This window comes from Zonotrichia albicollis, chromosome 17, assembly GCF_047830755.1.
Source record: "Zonotrichia albicollis isolate bZonAlb1 chromosome 17, bZonAlb1.hap1, whole genome shotgun sequence".
Taxonomy (NCBI): Eukaryota; Metazoa; Chordata; class Aves; order Passeriformes; family Passerellidae; genus Zonotrichia; species Zonotrichia albicollis.
Genome location: NC_133835.1, coordinates 1,071,885 through 1,094,445, shown reverse-complemented (window position 1 = coordinate 1,094,445; position 22,561 = coordinate 1,071,885). Strand labels below are relative to the sequence as shown.

Sequence of the window (22,561 nt, the reverse complement as noted above, 5' to 3'; positions counted from 1 at the left end):
CACTCAAAATTAAAATACCCCAGTGAAGGTCTAACAAGCATTATTAACTGAACTTCTGTAGGCAGCTCTTCCACAGGAATAATCCTGCCCACCAATGCTGCATGCAAGTAGCAATGCCAGAATCAAATCTGAAGCTTGGATGTAGAACTGGGACAGAACAGCCAGTGTGTGCTAACATCCTTCAACAGTCCTGCTGACAAAAGGCATGGCTGCCTGGCATCCCCATGAAGCAAACAAGAAGGAAGGGGAAAAGTGAGTTAATATTGCCCAATCCTTGTCTGACTGACTTTGAAACAGTAGTTTTCTGACTTGAAAAAAAATCCAGAAATATGCAGAAAAAAAAATTTAAGAAACCCCAGCCCAAATCTGTTGTGCATCTGGCAAGCCTGGGGAACAGCTACTCCATGGGCACAACAGGACAGCTGTGGGAGTGGGGCTGCAACAGCACTGTGATGGCACAGGACACCTGGCCTGAGAGAAACCTCCCCTGGCAGCCCTTGGCTGGGCTTCACATGTGAAATTAAGATTAGGGCTGAAGGAAAGCCAAAATTCATAGCTTGAGAGGGGCCAGAAAGGGCCCACCAGAAGAAAGTAGGGGCTGTTAAAGACCTGAGTTGGCAGACACCTTCCTGAAGAATGACCTTGGCAATAGGATTAGGGTTGGGATAATGCTGAGACAAACAAAGTCCAGAGCTGGAGCTGGAGTGGGGCTGCAAAAGTACATGGCAGCTTCCAAGAACGCTGTGCTGGGAGGAAACACTGGTCCAGGCAATTGGCAGAAAACTTCTCTACAGCTTCTCAGGAAAATCAGGGCTATGGCTAAGAAAAGAAAACCCAGAAATGCAGAGGCAGCAGAGCTCACCTGAGCAAAGAAGGACTTGCATAAGGCCTTACCTGGGAAAAAGCCATCATTAGGAAAAAGGCTGGGGAGCTTAGCTAAGGCTCTGCTGGAAAACCAGCACAAGGGTACAGAGTCTAGCACTCATGTGGGGCTGGAAAGGGATGGCAAAATATAAAGAGGCCAGCCTGGGAAATGTTTTAGAAGGTTCCCTACAGTTCAGCTGGAAAACAGCTCAGGTCAGGGTTTGGACTGAAAGGAAAGGTTACATGACACCTGGGGAGAGGGGCTGCCAAGAGCCCCATGTGGATCCCCTTTTGCCAGGAAATGGCTGTGGACCCTTCCTTATGTCCCTTCCTCACAGCCCACAGGCAAGCACAGGGTCAGGCTCAGAAGCAGAATGCATACTGTTACTGCTGGAGCAAGGCTGAAAGGGGCTGCCAAACCCAAGCGAGAGCAGCTCAGAGTCCCAGGGTGAGTGAAAGCTTTGGTGTGAGCCATGGGCTGGGAGTCTTCCCTGCAGTTCTTCACAAAACATAAGAAGCCTGAGCAAAAGCCAAAGCTTACAGCTGAGCCAGGCTTCAAAAGCCAAGCAGGAGCTGGCAGGACAGCTGGGCTGGGTCAGTTTTCATCCAGGCAATGGTTGTGGGGCCTTTTCAATTGCTCTGTGGAATATGAGAACCAGTGCCAGGATTAGGGTTAGGGCTGTGAGAGGGACAAAGCCTAAAGCTGCACTTGGACTGTGGCAGGAAAAGGGCTGCCAAGATCCATGGGCTGGAAGAACTCTATCTGGATTTCCAGCTGGAAAGCAAGAACTACAGCTGAGACTGACAGAAAGTGAAAGCTTAGGGTTGCATTTGGAACAGGGTTAGAAATGGTACGCCAAAGATTATTTTAGTTTGTCAGAAGCCCTTGTCTGGGAATCACCTTTTGTACAGCAGTTCTTGTCAAAAGGTTCAGGTATAAAATTAGGTTCAGAGTAACACTGATGGACAGAAGAAGACTTAACATACAACTGAAACAGGGATGGCAATGGGCTGCCAAAGCAAAGTGGGGGCCTGCAAAAAGACTGGGGCTTAGAGATACCTTTGGTCTGAAAAATGGCTCAGCAGCTTTCTCTAGAGCTTCCCCAGAAAGAAAGAGCTAGGTTTGAGAGAAAGCCTGGAGCTACAGGCAGAGCCAGGAAGAGGCTACCAGAAGGAAATGGTAGGAGACGCATGCTAGAAAACGTTTCAGGTCTGCCTGCATGGCTTCAGGGCCATGTCTACCCATTCCCAAGAAAAGGAAGGCTAGAGACAGAGAAAGACATTTCTCCATTAAAAGCAACACAAAGCCTGTGGTTTGAAAGACAGGTGTCTGCCAAGGAAGGCGGGAAACTCCCTTGGAATGGAGAATATGACCCTCTTCCGTCTGAATTATTATAACTTTGAAATGACAGGGCTTTCAGGCAAAGATACCAGAAGAGGAATAGCAGTTCCTTGCTAGCGTGTGTGTGTATAACGTGGCAAACCAACCCCCAGCCCGGCAGCACCGACGAGCAGACGCAGAGCCCCAGGGCCGGCCTTGTCCCGGCTGCAGGCACCTTCCCCTGCGGTGCAGTTCCGGGCACAGCCAGCAGGGGCGCTGCTGGCTCCCGGCCGGGCAGGGCGGGGCGATGATTCCCCCGGGGCTGCAGGGGGCGCTGTGGCAATGGCGGCCGGGCTGGCGGAAGGGATGCACAAGGGGCTGCCTTTGGAACCCTCAGGGACGGCCGGGCCCGCTGCACCTCCGGCAGGGGAAATGGATGCAGCAGGAACCTGGGAAGCAGCTGGAACGGCAGAGGCGAGCAGACCCCCGGAGGTGTCAAATCGAAGGGAAGCACTAAGCCCCAGGTGGGGGCAGAAGCTGCAGGGGCCCCGGCAGGCTCGGGCTGTCGGGTTAAAGCTCAGCAAAGGCGGCCGGAGCAGCGGAACAGCGGTGCCGAGCAGCGGGGCTGGGCAGAGGCAGGCGGCTCCCACAGCAGCTGCCGCACGCAGCCACGGACGCTCCCTCCCCCGTGAGGTCGGGTGTTGGACAGGTCCCAGTTCAGCAGCTGAAGCTCAGTCCCGGTGAGCAGAGAGCAGCGCAGGGCAGAACTCTGCAGTGGCAGCAAATCCTCCCCAGGGCAGCAGCCTGCCCGTGTCACCGCTGAGCCCAAGGGCGAGAGCTGAGCCCAGCCCAGCCCCTCACCGGTACCTCTGCCCTTCCCAAAGGAAAGCCCTACAGCCAGCTGCACCGCTCCCCCGCCACCCTGGCCACTTCTTTTGTCTCTCGTAAGTATCCTCGTTATCATCTCTTAGGCAACAAATGGAAGAAAAGTCCCTAAAATTCCCTAAGAGGAGAAAACCAAACCAAAAAAAAAAAAAAATCCACACCTGAAAAATCCGAACCTCTACCATGGTGTCAGGTTCCTGCCCTCCTCCATTCAGGTGCAAAGGGAATAGAGTAGAGCAACAAAAACAACTTTTAAAAATCAAATGTTTGTTTTCAGAGGCTGATGGTGTGCTGAGGCTGGCTGAATTTTTACAAGGACGGGTAAAAGATCAAAAATCTGTAACCTCTTTCTCAAAAACAACACCATTCTTGTTGAAACCTTTAAAAGAGCCTGCCTGAGGCGCTGCACAGATTTGCACTGCAGAACAGTGAGAGCTAGACAAGGATTATTCCAGCTGCACAGAGGAGCTTCATCACAAAGAGCAACACCACCACCTAAGACTGAATTACATTAAAACAGATCTTGTGGAAAGGAGCTGTAAATTAGACTGGCCCACAAATCCAACAGTCTCCACAGCCAGCAAGCTGAAAACATAGCATGTGTTAACAAGCAAAGGGGGCTGTGCCCACAGGTTATGTATTCCAAGAGCAGGAAAGGGGATGCATCTGCACCATTCAAGCTGCCCTCAATTTACATTCTCCTTGCCTTTAAGGAGACTCTGCTGGTGGGCTCTCACATCTCAAACTCCATCTGTTTTTGCAGTGCATCCCCAAAAAAGGCTAAATCCCCAATGTAATTCCATTGATTACCAAAATACCTGACAAAAAGGTGTTCCTCCTTGTAATATAACACAGGTGAGGGTCAGTCAAACAGCTCTCAAGGTCCCAAAAGGATGAGCACTTTGCTTGGATTCCGTGGTTGGGCCCCTTGTAACAAGAAAGACCTTCAAACCTTTGAGTCAGGGACCTTTGTTCAGGAAACAAATCCAGAGAAGGGCAGCAGAGCTGGGGAAGGATGTGGAGCAGAAGTCTGATGAGGAGTGGCTGAGTAAGCTGGGGGAGATCAGCCTGGAGAAATGGAGGCTCAGGGAGGACCTGCTCACACTCTACAGCTCCCTGACATGAGTATGGATCGAGGTGGACTCTTCTACCGAGTAGCAGGATATGAACAAATGGCCCCAAATTGCACCAGGGGAAGTTAAGGTTACAGATTAAGGAAAATTTCTTCACCAACAGGGTTGTAAAGCACTAGCACAGGCTGCTCAGGGCAGTGCTGGAGTTACCATCCCTGGAGGGATTTAAAAGACATGTGGCTATAGCACATGGGGACATGGTTGAGTGGTGGCCTTGGCCATGTTATGTTTATAGTTGGGCTCCATGATCCTTTCCTTGATTCTATTCCAAACTTCTTTGATTCACAGGAAACTGTGAAACAGTCCTCAAAACCTGTAAGGCACATGGCACAGTCTGGGGCTGCCCCATCTTTCCCCTGGGGACACACTCAGACTTGCCTCAACCTTTCCCTCTCTCCAAAACCTGCATGTGCTCCCAAGATCCCCACACAGCCACTGCCAAGGACTGTGCCCACAGATGACTTCAGACACACAGAGCTCAATCTCTGAGAGCAATCTCTGGCATTCTCCCATGGCACACTTCCACCAATATCCCTTCAAGCATTCTTTGTCAAGATGTCCTAACAGCCCCTCAGTCACAGACCCATCAAGGCACTTCAGAAAGGAAGTTTTATTCATAGCTTTTATCCAAAGAGCAACTTTCCTTTCATGAAGGGAAATCTCATCTGCAGCATGGTGATGAAGATGGGGGTCAGCAGCTCTGAATGCAGTCCTAATTTTGTTTTGCCTTTACTTGCAGGGTCTGTATTATTTTCAAGCCCTGTCCTCTGTTCTCTGACAGTTCAGGTGACAGGTCCCCCCAAGCCACAGCACATGTCCACATGCCTTGGCTGCAGCTCAGAAGCTCCCCCAGGCCAGCTCAGCACAGGAGGTGCCCTGGGGCAACATGAGCACAGCCCTGTCTGTGCCCCCAGGTCATGTCCACAGGCTTGTCACCAACAAGCAAAAGGGCCACAAACCCAGAGAAAGCAGAGGCCTCAGCATCTGCAGAAACTAATGGCATTTACCTGAGAACACATTCAGAACAGCAGCATTTTTTTTTTTACTTTATTAGAGCACATTCCTGCAGCACAGTGCCATGTTCAGCTGCCTGCAACAGGCAGGTGGACAGCCTTCTTCAAAGGGGAAAAAGCACTGATTTTATCTATGGAAACAGGCTGCAGCTAGGAAACAAGTGGAGTTAAAACAAAAATCAACACCCTTAATGATCCCCTTCAGAAGGGCAAATAAAAAGGGCCATGTGGCTTTCTCCAAGCACAACAGGACCTGGGACTCAAAAAGAAGCAAAGCTCACAAGCCACCTCTGGAAGGACAAGGGGCACCCTACAGGCCTGTGTGGGCATGTCCACATATGTGCCAAAGACACTGGTGATAACCCATTTGGAAAACTTGCACTCTTTCTTTGCCCTTGCTAAATAGGAATTTTGCATTCAAGTCCCTCCAAAGCTGCTGCAGCAAAGAGCAGAAAAAGGAAACAGCCTTGGACACTGCCAACTACAGCAGACACACACCACTACACAGAATCCCAGAGTGGTTGGAATTCAAAGGGATCTCTTGAGATCACCTTGTCCAAATCCCCTGATAAAGCAGGTTTCACCTTGAACAGGTCTCACAGGATTGTGTCCAGGGGGGTTTTAAGTATCTCCAGAGGAGACTCCACTCAGTACACTTCAATTCTGGTTTTCAGCCCATACCTGTGGCAGACATTCAATGACACAACCAGGTCACTCAGCAAGCTGCACATACACACTCCACACCTCAATGAAGTGACAGAAATCCAGCAAAGGGATCACATCTGCTTCTCAGCAGGTGTCCTGAACACTCAGGTCCCCAGCCAGAAGTGAGAGCCGCTGATCCCCTGAAGCACAAGTGGGGTCCAGTGGGATGGCACCTCTGCTGAAGTGACCAGGTTCTGCAGCAGATGCTTTTCCTGGAAAGCAAGGGCACACTGCAAGCCAGGACCACATAATGACACTACAGACACACACAAATTGGGGTCCATGCCTCAGCTGTTCACTCTCAGCCAAAAGTGCACTTAGTGGAAGGTGTCCCTGCCCATGGCAGAGGGGTTGGAACTAGATAACCTAAGATTACTTCCAACTTATTCTATTCTATGATTTGTTGATTTAGACATCAGCAGCTTTTCCAGCTCCTTTTCCTATATGGCAGAATGGAAGCACCCCTCGGTGGTTGATCAGTGACATTCAAGAGGAACAGGAACCCCACACTTCAGTCTGGAGACCCCTGGGCTTACTACAAACCAGAAAAGTGCTCTAATACAGTACACCTAGCTCCACACATCCTCACTCATCCCCCAAACTACCTAGCACTAGCCCACTGGAGATACACACTTCCCAGGAGGACCTTGTCTTCCAGCTCCCTGCAGCCAAAGGCTCCCCTTCCCAGGTGCAGGAGCAGCATCTGGCACAAACAAAGAAGGCTCAGGGAGGGGAGGTGCCAAGGACAAGGTCTCACTGCAAGCAGCTCCTTTGAGACACATGCATCAAAAAGTGTCCAAGCTCCATCTATCACCAGGCTTCTGGAAACACTTCCTTCAAGGTGAGGGATGCAAGCCTTGCTCACCTCCTCAACATCACGTAGCCCTTCTCTCTCCTTCCTCCTGTAATTCTGATGAGAAGAAGGGTCCCTTGAAAACACAGACCTCAAACAGGCACAGAACTTTGTATGCAGCCCTGAAGGACAAGCAGGAAGATAAAGAATTGCAGCCATGCTATGAAATTACTGATTTTCAGACAAGCAGGTCTGGTCTGTGAATGTGCCTCCAGAAGTGCTCCATGTCCCCAGTGGCCAGGCACAGCTTGAAGGAAAAGAGATGAGTCAGGGGTGCCAGGTCCCAGCCTGCTGCCAGCCTGCAGGCCAGCAGCAAGCCAGGCTCATGGATGGCAGCGGGCCCAGGGGAAGCTGGGTGGCTCAGCACTGCCTTGCTGTACTGTTACCTGAGGATGTACTAACCTGCCCTGACAGACACTGGCAGAGGTCACAGTACAGACTGATGAGAAGTCTTAGAAATAAGAACTGCAGGCAGCTCCCACAGACACAGCACAAGGGCCCTGCTCAGCCCTGCCAGACATAAGGCAGCAACAAAGGGCACCAGGCAACTGAGAGCTTTCAGAAGCCTGTCCTCCAAGTAAAGAGTCCTGGTCTGTCTTCTGCTCCACACATCAATCCCTGTGCCAGTGTCAGCAGCTGTCCTTGTGTGTTCACACCACTCTGGAGTGGCAGGGACACTCCACTGCCTCACATAAGCTGCAGAGTAGCTCTCTTGGGGAAGAGATGCTACTCCAGCCCTGGTTGCCCCAGAGTTGTTCTGCTCTCCACCACCTGCTGCCATCATGGGAACAGCCCTTGGTTCAAACACAGAGCAGTGTCTCATGCCTGATAACAAACCCTACAGCCTTGAGGAAAGGAAGTAGCCAACAGCCATTCCCTACCATACAGGGATGAATGAGCTGTGTAATTTCTCTGTCAGGGTCAGGCATCACACTGGGCCTTTGCAGAGCTGAGACACCAGCACTGCTGCTCTGGCAGGAACTCTCAGAGTCCTGACTCAAGCTCAGAGGCAGAGGATCAGCCTCAGTATCTCATGGTGTACCCCATCCCACAGCCTGGAGAGCCTCACACCACCTTACTGCCCAAAGCATGTCATGCCAAATGGCATCAGAGTGCTGGGTGTATGGGACCAGCCTCAACAAGCAAATGAGAATCATTCCCAAAGGAGCCAGAAAGGGTGTCTGCAACTGCCTGAAGTCAGCTAAGGGACATAAGGATTGGCCATTGCTTGCCAAGAGGTTTGCTGTGCTCCTCTGCTACTCCTGGCCAATCCCTGAGAGCTACGGAGTAGCAGACAACAGATCAGAACTGACAGGAACTGGCAGGCTTTCCCAGGCGAGCTGGAACAGAAGGCCCCAGGCCCTGGCAGCCCCTCCCCATCAGAGGAACCTCCTCAATAGCTTTGCAGTTGGTCAGGCAGACAGAAAGCCCAAGGACAACCAAGCAGGGCGCAAGCACCAGCCACCCTCCTCACCTGATGCATCCACATCGCAGCATGATGAGCAGCAGCAAAGGACTCATAGGTCTGGCAGGGACAGAGCAATAGCAGAACCTGAAACCTGCACTGTTCTTCTTCTGCTTGTCTTGACCAACAGTGTTCTCTGAGACCAAAGAGCAAAGAGACACACATTTGCAGTCCTCTGGTGCTGTTTGAGCCTTGCTACTTCATCAATCCCTGCTCCTAAGCAGGGCTGCACAGACACGTCTCAGCCAGCAGAGCCACCGGAGCTTGAAACTTGGGGTCTGCTGCAACCCAGAGGGACTCAGGGAACTACATTGCTGGGGGCTGCCTAGAAAAGAGGCTCTGCAGAAACACCGCCCTGCCAGCGATTTCGAGAGGGGCTCCCATCACTCGGGGAGTTCCAGGCAAGGGAGACACCACTGACAATGCAGCTGCCTGCAAAACACTGGGGGCAGAGCTAGGGGAGGGGCACAAGAGTGACTCCTCTCCCGGCTCCTCCCCAACAGCTCTCTGCCAGTTGAATTAGGGAGGGCTGCATGCTTCAGGAAAGCCTCCTCCAGGAGGCAAAACAGCAACCCGGCTCCTCCACAGCACACTCCATCACCCAAGAGCATCTCTGTAGGACACTCTCGGAAGGTCCCCAGTCCCCCTCAGCAGCTATCTGTCTGCAGGCTGTCACGCAAGCAGCCTGGCAGGCCGAGCACAGCCCTCTCCCCACAGCCTGCTGCAGCAGGATTTGTTTATGTGTCTGCAGCTGCTCTGTGCCTTCGCCATGGGAATCCAGGCTGAAGCTCCATCCGTGCCGAGGCAGCAGCAGCCCCGCCGCACATTGCGCAGCCCGGCAGGCACAGGGCTGCGGGGGGCAGAGCCCCTGGCAGCGGGCCCGCTGGAGCGGCACGCCGCATTCCCGGCCTCCGCAGCGCCGCCCCCACATCCTGCCTCCAGCCCTCCGCTGGGGGTACAGAATGCCAATCTCGGGTTGTAATTTTTCCAAGTTAAAAATAACCCAGTAGTTTAGCAAGAGAAAAGCAGCAGCAGCGATGCAGGGGGCTGTGGAGTCTGCAAGCTCACTGCGAGGCAGCACAGCACACATTCTCCTTCCCAAACAGAGGCTGCGGAGAAGCAGCTTCCCAGCCCTGCTCACACAGCTACAGAAAACAAGACTCCCTCAGCAACCCATCAGGAGAGGCTTCGCCAAGCAGCCGAGTGGTCTTCATGTCAGAGCTGCCATACTGCTCCACGGCACCATGGGGGAACAGGGCACAGGCCCACACTCCTAAGCAGGACACACAGCACAATGAAGGAAACAAGGGGGGAAAGGAGAGAACACAGAGGTCCAAATAACCCAAAGTAAGGGAGCAAATATGCATCAGGCAGGTACACATGTCCAGGACAGACAGAGCATCACACCAACAGCCAGCCCCAAGGGACACAGCCATGCTGCAACCAATTTTCTGTATTCAAAATATTCTCATCTTTAAAAAAAGAAGGTGGGGGGGAATGAACTATGTTCTCTGTGGAGCGAGGGGAGCCCAGAGATCTGCTGATAAGGACAGCAAAAGCACTTGGCAAACCTGCAGTACCTTCCCAAGACACCCAGCTCTGCCACCCCACAGGTGAAGAGGCAACAAGACTTTGACAGACAGGCAATAAATAAATCACCACAACCTCCTTGCCACTTGCTCCCTTGGAAAAGGAATATGGTGATGCCGCACAGCATTCCCCTCCAGAAAGCCTGTTCAACACCAACACTCTGCTCCAAGCCCTCAGCCCTACAGCTACAGCCACGTCAGAGACCCAGGGAGACACCTGGGCTCGTGCCATTGCCTGTCCACACAGGATGCTCTGCTGGCACCCAACAAGCAAGAGTGCACATGCAGGCTGGATACAGCCCCCGGTAATGCAGCTTCAGTCAGCTGCATTTCATGACTCTCATGACAAGCTCACGTGGCAGCACCAGCAATAGCTCCTTTTTGGAGGGTTTTCCAATGCAGCTTCTAATCCAAGACCGTAACCACAGTGACCTTCAGCAGCTGCACTGTGCCAGGGGACTGAGCACCGAGGGCTCACTCAGAGTCCAGTGAACACAGCAGTGAGCAGGGAGAAACAGCACAAGGGAAAAGAAAGCAGCAGAACCGCTGAAATCCCTTCAGTTTGTTCAGTGAAGGCACGTCATGAACACAAAGCCTTGCCTGGCCATTCGACATGCACACAAAGGGAAGCACTCTGGCTTGCTGCTAGAGAGAGGGAAACCACATCTGAGCTCACCATGAAATGTATGTCCCTCATCATCTTCATGAACAGTCCAAAATGAGGGGACACACTACTCCCATGTGGCACAGGCCTTGCAAGGTGGCTGTCTGCAGAGCAGGGATGCACCCAGTGTCAGCTGTACCCCCTTCCCCATCATGGGGATGCACCCAGTGTCAGCTGTGTGCTCTTTCCCACGTCATCATCCTGCTACCCTGGTATGCAGGAGCGAGACAGGTTTCTCAAACCTACTGTGTCTGTTGCCTTCTGATCTGCTGGCCAAGAGTCTGACTCCAAACAGTTGTTCATAAGCCTCAGGCAGTGTATTTTATTCCTCAACATCAGCAAGGCAAAAAAACCCAGAGGAAAACCAAATCCCTACAATGCAGTACCTATGCAGCCAAGAGAGAAAGGAGACAGGCCAAGCTTGCCCAGACTCGTAGCTGGCACCCAGCAGGCTGGACTTCCACAGGGACAGAGATCTGACCACCCTGAGTGCCAAGAAGCATGATTTCATGTGCAAGGGTGCACTAGTGTGCAAGAACATGTGCAGCATTCCTGCACACACAGGGGTCCCAGTGGCTCCCTGCACAGCAGTATCCCACCAGCACGATTCATGTGCCTTGTAAAGTGCATCCCCAGCTCAAGCTCCTGACCCATCAGCAAAGCCCACTGCATGTCACTGATGCAGCACTTTCCAGACCTCTGCTACCCACTACACACAAATATGGTCCAGTGTGGCATCCAATCCAGGCCACCACACAGCTCAAATTAACTGCCCAGTCTGCCAAATCTTAACAAGCCATTCTTCCATCACCAGTGCCAAATTTTCCTTCCACTTTATTCACCAGCCCCAGCATGCTGACCAGCAAGCCAACAGGAAAGGACACGAGTGGAGTGTCCAGGGAACAGAGAGTGACAGTGGCCATAAAGCCTTCCCACCTCATCCATCACACTCCCAGCACCTATTTTCCTACTTTAAAATGAACAAAGCGCAGTATCTGTATCCACATGCCACAGGAGTGCCAAGCTCCAGAAGCCAATAAAGCCTATGGCCAAGTGCCACTTCACAGCATCCTGCACAACTGTCCCACCCCACTGACCCTGGTGCAGGCCACAAGCAGCCAGCCAACAACCCTCTCCTGGTCTCTGCGAGTCAGAAGCTCACAGCAGCTCAACACAGTGGCATGACCAGCCTGCTGGCAACCAAAAAGATGCCTGGTGGGCAACTCCTCCTAGCCTGGGATGGTCCACCCAATCTGCTCCTTCACAAGGCAGAGGGCCTTGCATGCCAAGGCAGCATGCTTGTGTGCTTCAGCTACCAAGGAGGCTCTGGAAAGCCTCAGTCAGAGTGACAACACAACTGTAGCTACATTTTAGATGGAAATGGGCAAAGAAGCTCTGAGGACACAGTCTCAGTGCTGGAAGCAGGTTCTCTTCCCCGAAGTGCCTGGCTGTTACCCCTGGGTAGAGAGAGAATTGTAGGCTTGGCTCCTGCTGGCTTCCTGGACCAGCAGTCATGAGGAGCCAGATTTCCCAGCAGTGTAAGGAAAAAGCCTCTGATGAATTACTGGGCTCAAGGGAGCACAGGGGTTACTGTCAGCTGCTTCAAAGGCCTCTTGCATCAGGGCAAAACATCCAGCTGCTCTCCAGCTACCAGGAGGGATATAGATGTTTCAGCAAAAACCAGCGGCCTGTGCACTCTGCACATTTTCCTGCTGCCTTTTATGTCTTACACACAAGTGTCCAAAGCTTCACTTAGCTGTCCAAGTCCATCTCCAAGGTCATTGTCCCTACAAAGAAGCCACTAGGCACATAATTTAACCGTTATTAGTAAGAAAGGTTTACAAAAGCCAGCCTTGACAGCTAGCCAATACAAAGAACATTTTATAAGGTTTGAGAGCTTTACACCAAACTCATACTATCCCAAGGTAGATGGCCAAAAAATGAGATGGCATTCTTAAAAGTACAGATCTTCTCTTGCTGTTACCATCCTGCACAGCAAACTCCAGCTGTCAGAAAACAGCTTTGCCACACTGCCAACAGCTCCTCAGAGGCAATCCTAACCCTATGTGCCTCTATTTTCTAATGCTAGAACAGAGACAAAAAATCAACATTGACATCGGGGAGAGAAAAGTGAACACATGCAATGCACCTCAAGACTTGGCTCTGGACACATCTGACACCCCGATCAGATTTTGTGCTGAGAAGGCACAGCAACACTGGCCACAGCTCCATAGTGATGGAGATCCCACTGCAGAGTCCAGTCATGCTGAAAATCATTTCTTGAGGAATTTCCCTCAGACTTCAGGAAAGTCTGCTCCAATTGAAGCTCCCTGCCACAGATCTCCACAGTGGATAAGTCTTACCTTGCAAGTCATTCACCTGATGTCCCCACATCCCTGTTTGCTCCTGTTATCTGCTGGCTAAGGTATTCCCCAATGTTCTTCTGATATAACCGTCGTAGAGAAAAAAGGTGAAAGAAAAAGTTGGTGCCCTCCTGCCAACCTCCTGCTGCATCTAACAAGCAGCCCACAGGAATGTGCCCAAGGAAAAACATCCAAGGAACCGAATGAAGCATGGCCAAGTACCAGCAGCTGGGCCACAGGAAAAGAGTTAGCATTTCAAACATTTCCAGGCCCTCACAACAGGATGGACACCTCTGCTTTGCCAAATGCCTCGTCTGTGCACAGGTGGCAGTGGCATGGGGTGTACAGTGCCTGAAGGGAGCTCAAGGCCAGCCTTGCTTTGCCTACCACGGCCACATCTCAGACCACAGCTCATGAGCACAGGCCTTGAAGGCTGACCCCAAGGTTCATCTTAGTGTGTGAAAAGTGAGCAGCTCTTCTTTGGACCAGGCAGCACTTTATCCTGGTCCTAGAGATCTCAAAAACAGGTGATAAAGGAAGCTCAGCTTGGTCTGTGCTCTCACACACAGTGAAGGCTGGGGACATAGATGGGATCCCCAGGAGCAGAAGGACATTTTGCTACACTGCTCATTCCCCAAGCACAGGACAGCTCCAACACCACTTACAGAGGCTGCTTGACTGATGCTGCCCTGTTGGAGAAGAGCTCCGGCACCCACACACGCTGCACCTGTCCTGCTAGTGTTGCAAACCCAGGCCACCCACGCCAGGGCAGGGCAGAAAGGCTGGCTGGCAGACCCCTGCCTGCAGCAAGGCCAGGTACTGGGGGAGCCAAGCTGTTCCTCAGCACCCAGAAAGACAGCATCCTAAATAACCACAGTCAGAGTTTTTGTATGCTGCAGGGAGGTCCCACAGCTCATGGCATCTGTTCTGCCTGCACATCCTAACAAAATCTAGCAAACCTCATTCCAAAATAGCAACAGACAAAATCTGCTGTTGTCCAGGCCTAAGAAAGTACTTTGAGAGAATAGTCTCCAGAGTTCAGATGCCATCTGTAATGAGACATTCATCTCAATCATCTCTGCTTCCTTGCATTTGTCTTTTACACCATCCCAAGAAAGACTGAAGCATGGGAGGCTGAGAGTAGTGCCAAAGAGAAATTCTTCAATTCCTCTTGTGCAAATGCTTGGGATTCAGGGATGCCAGCTCTTCAGCTATAGACAATGCTTTAATACACTTGACTAGCCCTTTTAAATGGTGAGCACACAGAGGTCTGCCCAGACACACTGCAAGTAAAACACTACTAAAAGCACATGTGGAGAGGTAGCCCCTTCTTGCCTCAGCTCATAAAGCCCTTCAGTCAGAGACCAGCTCAGGGAACAGTGAAGAGAGCATCAACCTTGCCAGGCTGGAGAGCCACAGCTGCACGAGCAGGGAACACATGGGCAGGAGGGCTTCCTGCCAGAGGATGCCTTGCCACTGTCACGAACACTGACTGCAAAGTCCCATCTTTGCAGAGTCCCTTTTCCCAAACAGAACTGGAACCCAGGGTACACCAAGCTTCTTCCAACAGCACAATGGCAGAGCTGCTGTGGATCTCTCCTGGACTCAAGCTACATTCATTCAGGGCACAGATACAGCAGATGCCCTGGACACTCCTGGCCAACCAGCACCACTGTCATAGGGTCAGCCAGAAAGCAAGCAAGCACATGGCATCAGCTGCATCAAGCTACCAAGAAACTCTTGTCCCTGTTTGCCTGGCAGGTCTGTAGACATCAGTCTCCTCTGACATGCAGCAACACAGAAGCCAGGTTAGCAAACCCTGGACAGAGCAGGAGAACACAGTTCCCACAGGCCACGTCTTAGCCTACTCTTACTGCACATACCGGTCCCAAGTCCAAACCAAAATGGTTTCCACATCTTCTCTCCCTCTGTACTTGGATAAGCCATTCATATTCTGAACCCTTTCTTCAGCAGGCATCTCTGGAGGAACAATCATGCAACAGGGTCCAGAAACCCATTTCTGCTCTATGTCTGTTCCTGCTTCCAGCTAAGGGGAACAGAAAGAGCAGGAAATAGAGCTGGATCCAGGAAAGGGTTTAAGAATATTGTCCTCAGCCCTAATGCCCTGCTCCACTCAGCAGAGCATCCAATGGAGAGCCTATCTAGAAACTGGAAAGCAGTATCTGCAGATAACCACATTTCCACACACAGCAAGCCCTGTCAGATGTGGGCACAGCTTTACTTATTCAAACACATAGGTGCTACAGCCTGCAGAGTCACACCTCAATTCACCTGAATTGAAATTACAACTACCAAAGCCTCAAGGAGCCTGTGCCCACAGTGATACACTCCTTCCTTTGCCTTTGGGATTCAGGACTCAAAGCACAGTGTGGGACTGGCCTAACTCCAAACCAACAATTTTATTCTCTGACAGGGACTCTCACCCTCCTGAGCAAGGAGGTGGAGAAGTCCCTGTGACCGGCCCACAAATCTGCAATCACAAACCTCAGCACCTTGACAGAAAGCACAAGCCTTCCTTCAGCCAGCCTGCCCGCACCATCACTGCTGCAAACAGAGCACAGCCTCTGCTGCTGCGGCGGAGGAGAGAAACCTGCTTTTATGTATGCACCAAAGTGCATGCTGGGAAAGGCTCGGATACTCTGGTGAGGGGCACCCTGCAGGGACTGAGAAAGATCACTGAGAAACAGAGCTGTGCCTGCCCTAAAGCAACAAGCACAGAAGCATACAAACAGGAGCAATGGGCTGTGCATTCGCACACCCCACTGCACTCCTTCCGAGGCTAAGCAAGCACAGTGCACAGCAAGGATGCACCAGGCATTTAACTAAGTCATCAAAAATGGCTCTTGTTGGATCCTCAATTAACAGACATTGAACACTTAAACTTCATCTAAAGTATATTCTAAGTTCAACCAAAGCAGATGAAAGACTGAGGGCTAAAAGTGCTCTGTGCATAAGACCTAGAGAACTCAAGGCAGTGGCTCACATAAAAATAGCAGCTTTCACAGCACATCTATAGCAAAGCACTAATGTTTATTCTTGTATCTAGGACTAATTTTAATTCTGCCTCAATGCACACATATAACAAGGCATTAATGTTTCTTAAAGAACCAATATTTCACTTACCTATATATCAAAGAAGTGGAACCCCCTGCAACTTTGCAGCACCCTCGTTCCTGCCTGTAGCTAATTGTAAGTGCTGGAATTCACTTTCCAAGGCAGCCATACATTGTAAGTTGAAGTGCAAAATGAAACCATGTCCACAAAACAAATACCTATTTCCAGTGCAATACAGAGGGAGCACAACTCCCTTTCTATTGGAGTTGTTAGTTGCAACCACTCTGTAGCAGTTCCTCAATTCGGTAAAGTCCTGCTTCTGCCTTCAAAGAAATGCCAGTGAGGTATCTCCTGGGGGAAGAGGTGAGGATCTTACATCCCAGGGAGTTTTAACACTAAAGGCAGTAGGTTCCTCACACAGGTCCACTGACAGCCACGGGGACACAGCTTTCCCCCAGCCTTCCCCACCAGGCTTTTGGCTGGGGTCTCCCACACATGCCTATTGCCCTCCCCACATATTTTCCTGCGCCAGAGCTCTCAGGCTGTAATTCAAACAAGTAATTCAGGACAACATCAGATAGTGAATGAAATAGCCTTGCCCATCCACTGCCTACCTGTCCCTCCCTTGCAACAGCAGGCACGTTATAACAGGACATGCAGCCAGCTCAGGGGCCTGGAGTAACACCAGACTGACCCCTGATAGAGTCTCCTACTCTACTGCAAAGCAGGGCTCCACAGATCCCACACTTTTATACAAACATTTAGAAAATACTCTGAAAATTGACACTGCCAAGCATAACTTTTCCCTGCTTTCAGCACAGTCATCCCTAAAGGAAACAATGAATTACCTGCATTTCAACCCAGAATTCCCTTCAAAATTGAGCCAAATGGCAGAGGGAACTAGACATGTGCCTGAAGCTTCAGAAGAGATCTAAACTTAATCTTACCAGGAAAAACACAAACCAGAAAATTCCCAAACACCATAGTAAAACAAACCATCCCAAAACAACCAACATAGAATTTTGGAAAAGGTGAGCCTGCAGAAGGCATGCTGTACCTCAGAGGGCAGACATTCATAATCATGAAGCAGCATCCCTCAAGGGGAAACCAGGGCTGGAAAATATGATGGGCACCCCACGGCCAAGGCACATCTCACCCTCACAGTAACACCCGCACTCCCTGAGCCATACCCAACACGCCTCTGCACATTTCCAGTGCCCACACGAAAAGCTAAGAGGGACTGGGACTTGGTTCCCATGCTTCTCATTTTCTTTTCTGGACTGAAAGAGTGTTTTGCTCCTGTTAGAGCAGGATTTATACTCACTACAGGCTGAGAACGCCTTGGAGACAACAGGCTGCAGTACAGAAACAGCATGCACCCCTTCACCTCAAGGCAGCATTTCCTCCACAGAGAGAAGGTCCTCACACAAAGGATGTGCCAAAAGCTTGGTGTGTGACCCCCACCACCTGATGCCAACACAACCCAGCACTTCTCTAAGCACTGGGCCCAAGGGCAGCACAGAGCAGGAGTTCTACACTCAGGCATAAACTCTCCCAGCTTTTAGCTGACTTCCAAAACAGCCAGTTGTACTCAGGCGTTCCCTAGAGCATAGTCATAACCCTTCCCCAGATATCTGCCAGGGACTGGTCTTAAATATTAAAGCCCAGCCAGGGGGTCTCAGGTATACTCTAATTCTTAGGCTGACTGGACACATCCAACATAACAATGCTAAAAATTATTAGCCACATATTGGTGGATTGCTAGGCTGCATCCCAGATTTTCCCATATAAGGGAAAGTTGAAGGCATTGTCCTATCACATGGAAAACATATTACACCAGCCCGAGATACTACAAACAAAATCAGAATCTCCTTGTGCCACAAGCTGACACACAGAGAACCACATTTTTCCCTTTTTGCTGCCAGATTGGTCAGCTTTGCCCAGCTCTGTTATTTCCCCAGGGGCTGGTGCCGGATGATCACTGGAGGCTGGGACAGGCACTGCCCAGTGCGGCACTCACAGTAGGTGCTGCACAGGGCACATCGCTTCCTTAGAGGATTTTGGTCCCACCACTACCACGTTTGGCAACACAGGCACTGACATCTCTCCCACAGTCAATGGTAATTCTGTTTTCATGGGTTTTAGGGTGCTGAGAACCCACCACACAAACCCTGCATGTCACTAACACTCTGCCACAGCAAACATTGCTGCCCCACTGCATACAGGCCCCTCCATCTGACCATCTTCTCTCCCCTTGACAGCACGTGTTGGCCTCCAAAAACCACTCTGCCTCTGCTTTCACAGACCAGGGAGGACCACCAACACCACAGGCTGACTCCACTGTCCCAAGCAAGAAAGTGGGGATGAGCAAGGAGAAATGCATCCACTGCTACTTGCAGGAGAAATGAAAAAAGCCCTTTTAAGTGCCCCAAGGCCCAGTGAGACATCCAACCACTGAGCTTGACATTGTCTCTTTAAGACAGCCTCAGAGCAGGCTCCCCACGCATGCCTGCTTTCCAGACCCAACACAGGAGTCTGCATTCCTGCACCAAGCACCGCTCTCAGCACAAGGCTGATCAGCTCTTCCCCCTTGGTGAGGGTAAGCTTCTCCTGCACACTGATGAGCATGATATCAGGTCTTATCTGTGCAAAGCCCAGACAGGGCAGGCCACCACAGCAAAACACAAAGGCCTGCTCTGGCAGCCTCTCAAAAAACATGTCTCACAAAGTCGCCCAGCTCACAAAAACAAGTTCACGTGCTTGTACAAAGCCCTCTTGAAACAACACAAACCACTACAGTGAAACTCTTTATATCATCCACATGTAGAAGTTTATGTGTTTGGAGAAACTCTTGATAAAATATTAAAGATCACTCAAGGAAGACTAGATCTTAAAAATTATTGTGATTACACTTTTGGGGTGGAGAGAGGGGGCAGAGATTTACTTCCAGCTGAAGAAATGCAATAAAAAGCAGACAGGAAAACTAGACACTCTTCTGAGAGCCTCATCCACCAAGCCACTAGAAATCAACAGGGCCCAAAGAGACCCACAGCACTGATCCCTGGGACTAACATTGGAACATCCAGGGCCAGCTGCTCAAAGACAAGCAGCATGGTACCCCTAAGGCCACCATGGACAACAACAGAGGAAGAGGTAAACTCAATCCATTAAAAAGGCATATACTACTAAACTAGACAGCAGCACTCAGCACAAAGTAACAAGGCCCCTGATAGCACCTTCCCCTAGAGATGTGCATTTTTCACAGCTGCAGCATGGATAAAGACTGCCAGAGCTGCCTTAGTGCCAGATTCACACAGGGCACCCATACTGGCCTGCAGAAAGGGGCTGCAGCTGCCTCCTCAGGGACAGGGCAGCCTGTGCTTCTGCTGGGAAGAATGAGAATAAAGGAACAGGCAGGAACAAACACCCATGCCTGCGGGGTGGGCTTCAGACTTCATCAAAGTGCAAACAAACCAAGATCACTCATTCTCAAAGTCCTCTCCTTGACTTCAGCTTTTGTTTGGAGAATAAAAACATGTACTTTAACTCTGCTGCACAAGGCACACACATACATTTTGACAAGATCCAGCTCTCCTAGTTACTGTGTTTTTCAGCCTGAAGCGCTTGAGGGGTAACATTCAATGAGCTTCACCCAATGCTGTCACATCTCTGCAGTGAAGGCAGTGCAGCAGCACGTCCAGCACCCCTGAAGGACCTGCAAGAGCAGGCAGCTGTACCAATTCAGAGACACCGGCTGAATTAACATTCCCAAAAACAAATTTCTACTTTGTAGTGGAAGAGGAAGCAATTTTCAGGAAAGGAACCCAGGAGCAGCCCTAAACCAAAACCAACCCAGCTCAAGGCCAAAAGCCTTGGGAGAGAAACAACCTATTTACTCCAGGAAGGTTGCTGTTATTGCTTCATCCTTCAACAGTTTGACCAAAACTACAATTTCTCTGCAAAGGAGCACAGCAGAGTTCCTGCATGAAGGAGGTAAACAAGAGACAAGGAGAGGCAAGACAGTACTTCTTCCCATGCCATCACCTGAACAGGGCCCACCAGCAACACTTCACAACAGAGAAAACACCCTCTGAGAACTCAGTGCTTCCTCTCCTCTGGCAACACTCTAATCCAACTGACCCCACAGCACTTAAAAAGATACTCTGCAAATGAAGGGGTCAGGGATAAACATCTAACAAGCTAACAGCATCTTTCTGCCCCTCAGGAGCCCCACGCCAGCGAGGCCAGTGCCACCAGAGGGGTGCTGGAGGCTTCTCCCCAGTCCCATCGGACACTACACAAGCACAGCCAACCATCTCCGTCCGTCTCCCCTCATTCTCCAATACCATCAATATTTGCTGCATTTCCTGAGCAGGACGTAAACAAGAAAATAGACTAGGCTTTTGGCTAGAAGCATCCGGACTCCCTGAGGAAACAAAGCAAGCATTTTTCATAGCAAAATTACCAAAATACTCTACCATATCAAAGGCCAGCAGCAGACCAGGCAGAACCAGCTCTGCATGTGCTGAGGCAGCCGGCCTGGACCCGCGGTCCCCGACTTCACTGCGAGTTCAGTGCAGTTGTCAGCAGGCACGCTGACAATCAGGGGGAGACCCGCTCTCGGGCGGGTGCGGGCTCGCAGCAGTAACCCGAGCTGACGATTCTGCTTCCTCCTCCCGTATTTGCGTGCTTGTCTCTCACAGCCTTCATCCTACAAACCTCATCGACCAAGGCTAAAATCCACCTCCACCACCAGTGAACGCCACTGGTGAGCACAGGGGAGCCCCACGGCGCGGCCACCGACCCGCAGCGGGTGCGATGACTGCGGCGAGACGCGGCTCTCCTGTGACTGCGATGCCTCTGTTGTGACATGGCTGCGATGTCACAACCGATCCGCGTCTGCTCCGCGCGCAGCGGGACGGAACCGCGCTGACAGGGACGAGTCCGTGGCCCGGCGCGGCGGGAGCGGCCCTTCCACCGCATCCCCCCCGCGCCCCGGCCCGGCGGGACCCGGCAGCGGGCAGCCCGCACCCCGGGGCCTCCAGCGCGCAAAGGGACCCGCTTCCCCCCGACCGCCAAGTTTAAAGACTTAATTATTGATATTCCCGAGCACCGCGGCTGAGATGCCAAAGGGGAACTGCGCCCTGCGGGCGGGCTCCGATACCCCGCACCCGGGGGGGGCCGCTTCCCCCTCCCTGGCCGGGAGGAGCCTCGGCTCAGCACCATGGGGAGCCCGCCCCGCCTCCGCCCCCGGCCCCGCACTCCCCGGGACCCGCCGCCGCTGCCGGGGGCGCCCGGCCCCGCGCTGCCGGCCCAGCGCCGGCGAGGCCCGGTCGGGGGCGAACGGCAAGGCCGGCGAGACGGGCCGCGGCCCCCCCGCGCTGCCGCGGCCCGGGGGGCGGGGGAGGGCGGCGCGGAGGGACCCGGGGGCACCGCCGCCCCTCCCCGCGGCCGGAGCCATGACAGGGCCGGCGGCCGCCCCGGCCCCCGCCCGCTCCGCGGCCCGCGCCACCGCCGCCGCGTTCATTCATAGCGCCGCCCTGGCGCAGTCCCACCGCCGCGCCGGCCCCGCCAGGCGGGCGAACCCAAAGTTCGGGGCAGAACTTACCCAAAATGGCTCCGCAGCCGCCCCAACACAAACAGCTTTTATTTGGTGAAGTTTAGCCCAGCGCCCAGCAAGGACACCCTAACCTCGCTCGGGCCCGCCCCCGCAGCGAGCCCATTGGCTGCCCGGAGCCGCGCGCCGCCGCCCATTGGCCGGCCGGCCCGTCAGCCGCGCGGCGCTCGCGCCAAGCTTGGCTGCAGCGCGCCCGCCGCTCGCTCCATTGTGCTCCTGTTTGCACCGATGAGAGCGCGGCGCTGATTGGCCGCGCCGCCGCCCCCACGCGCCGCCGCCCCGCCCGCGTGCTCCACGTCCGCCGAGTGTTGCCCGGATGTGAACGGAACCCGCGCCCCGCCCCGGGACCCGCCCGTGCCCCACGGCGACCGCCCCGCCCCGCCCCGCCCGGCCCGGCCCTGCTGCGCCGCTGCCTCTGGCCCGTCCCCGCAACGCGCTCCCTGCAGGCGCTGCCGCCCCGGCCCGCCGAAATCCTCGAGGTGCGAAGGCGCCCGCGGGCGGCCCCGCGTGGAAGAATAGCGCGGGAGCGGCCTCGGAGGCCTCAGGCCCGGAAGGAGGGAATGGCACTCCCCAGAGAGGGCTCCGAGAGATGGGCTGGGAGCAGGCTCAGGGCTTGGGCTGGGTGACCCACCTCTCTAGGGAGAAGCTTGGCATGGAGCAACTGGCAGGGTTCGGGTCCAGCGCCAGTTAATGGTGAGCCAAGGCCGCCGAGGTGGGTTTCCCATTGGAATTCCTCACAACCAGACTCCTTGGGATGCCCGTTCCTGGTCACACATTGTTGTGTGCAGTAGGCACAGCCCCTCCTTCCCCTCAGCACCTGCAGCTGGACCAGCACTCTCGTTTTGGCGCCCGCACTGCCGTGCCTGCTGCTCTGTGTGGGAAGGTGGGAAAGCTGGGGAAGAGGAGCAGGGCTGGCTCCATCCTCCCTGCTGATGCAGAGGTGCTGTGGCACCAAAAGAAACACTGCTGAAGATAATTAGCTCTGCTGAGACTCAGACTGATGAGCGCAGTACA

At 52.7% G+C, this 22,561-nt stretch overlaps 1 protein-coding gene across 10 annotated transcripts in view; it reads right to left on the bottom strand.

The window, feature by feature from the left end:
- CHD6 (chromodomain helicase DNA binding protein 6) overlaps positions 1-21,838 on the bottom strand; it is a 101,625-nt gene extending 79,787 nt beyond the window's left edge. For 5 of the 10 annotated variants that reach the window (XM_074553455.1, XM_074553461.1, XM_074553456.1 and 2 more), the window contains exon 1: positions 21,539-21,837. Coding sequence is in view for 1 of the 10 variants with exons in the window: in XM_014272888.3 (XP_014128363.2) it covers positions 20,409-20,411 (3 nt within the window). In the remaining 9 variants the exon portion in view is untranslated. Of the gene's footprint in view, positions 1-20,408; positions 21,142-21,538 lie in introns of those variants that run through there. The other 5 variants (XM_074553462.1, XM_074553463.1, XM_074553458.1 and 2 more) reach the window with 3 other exon arrangements.
- Between the last annotated feature and the right edge of the window lie 723 nt (positions 21,839-22,561).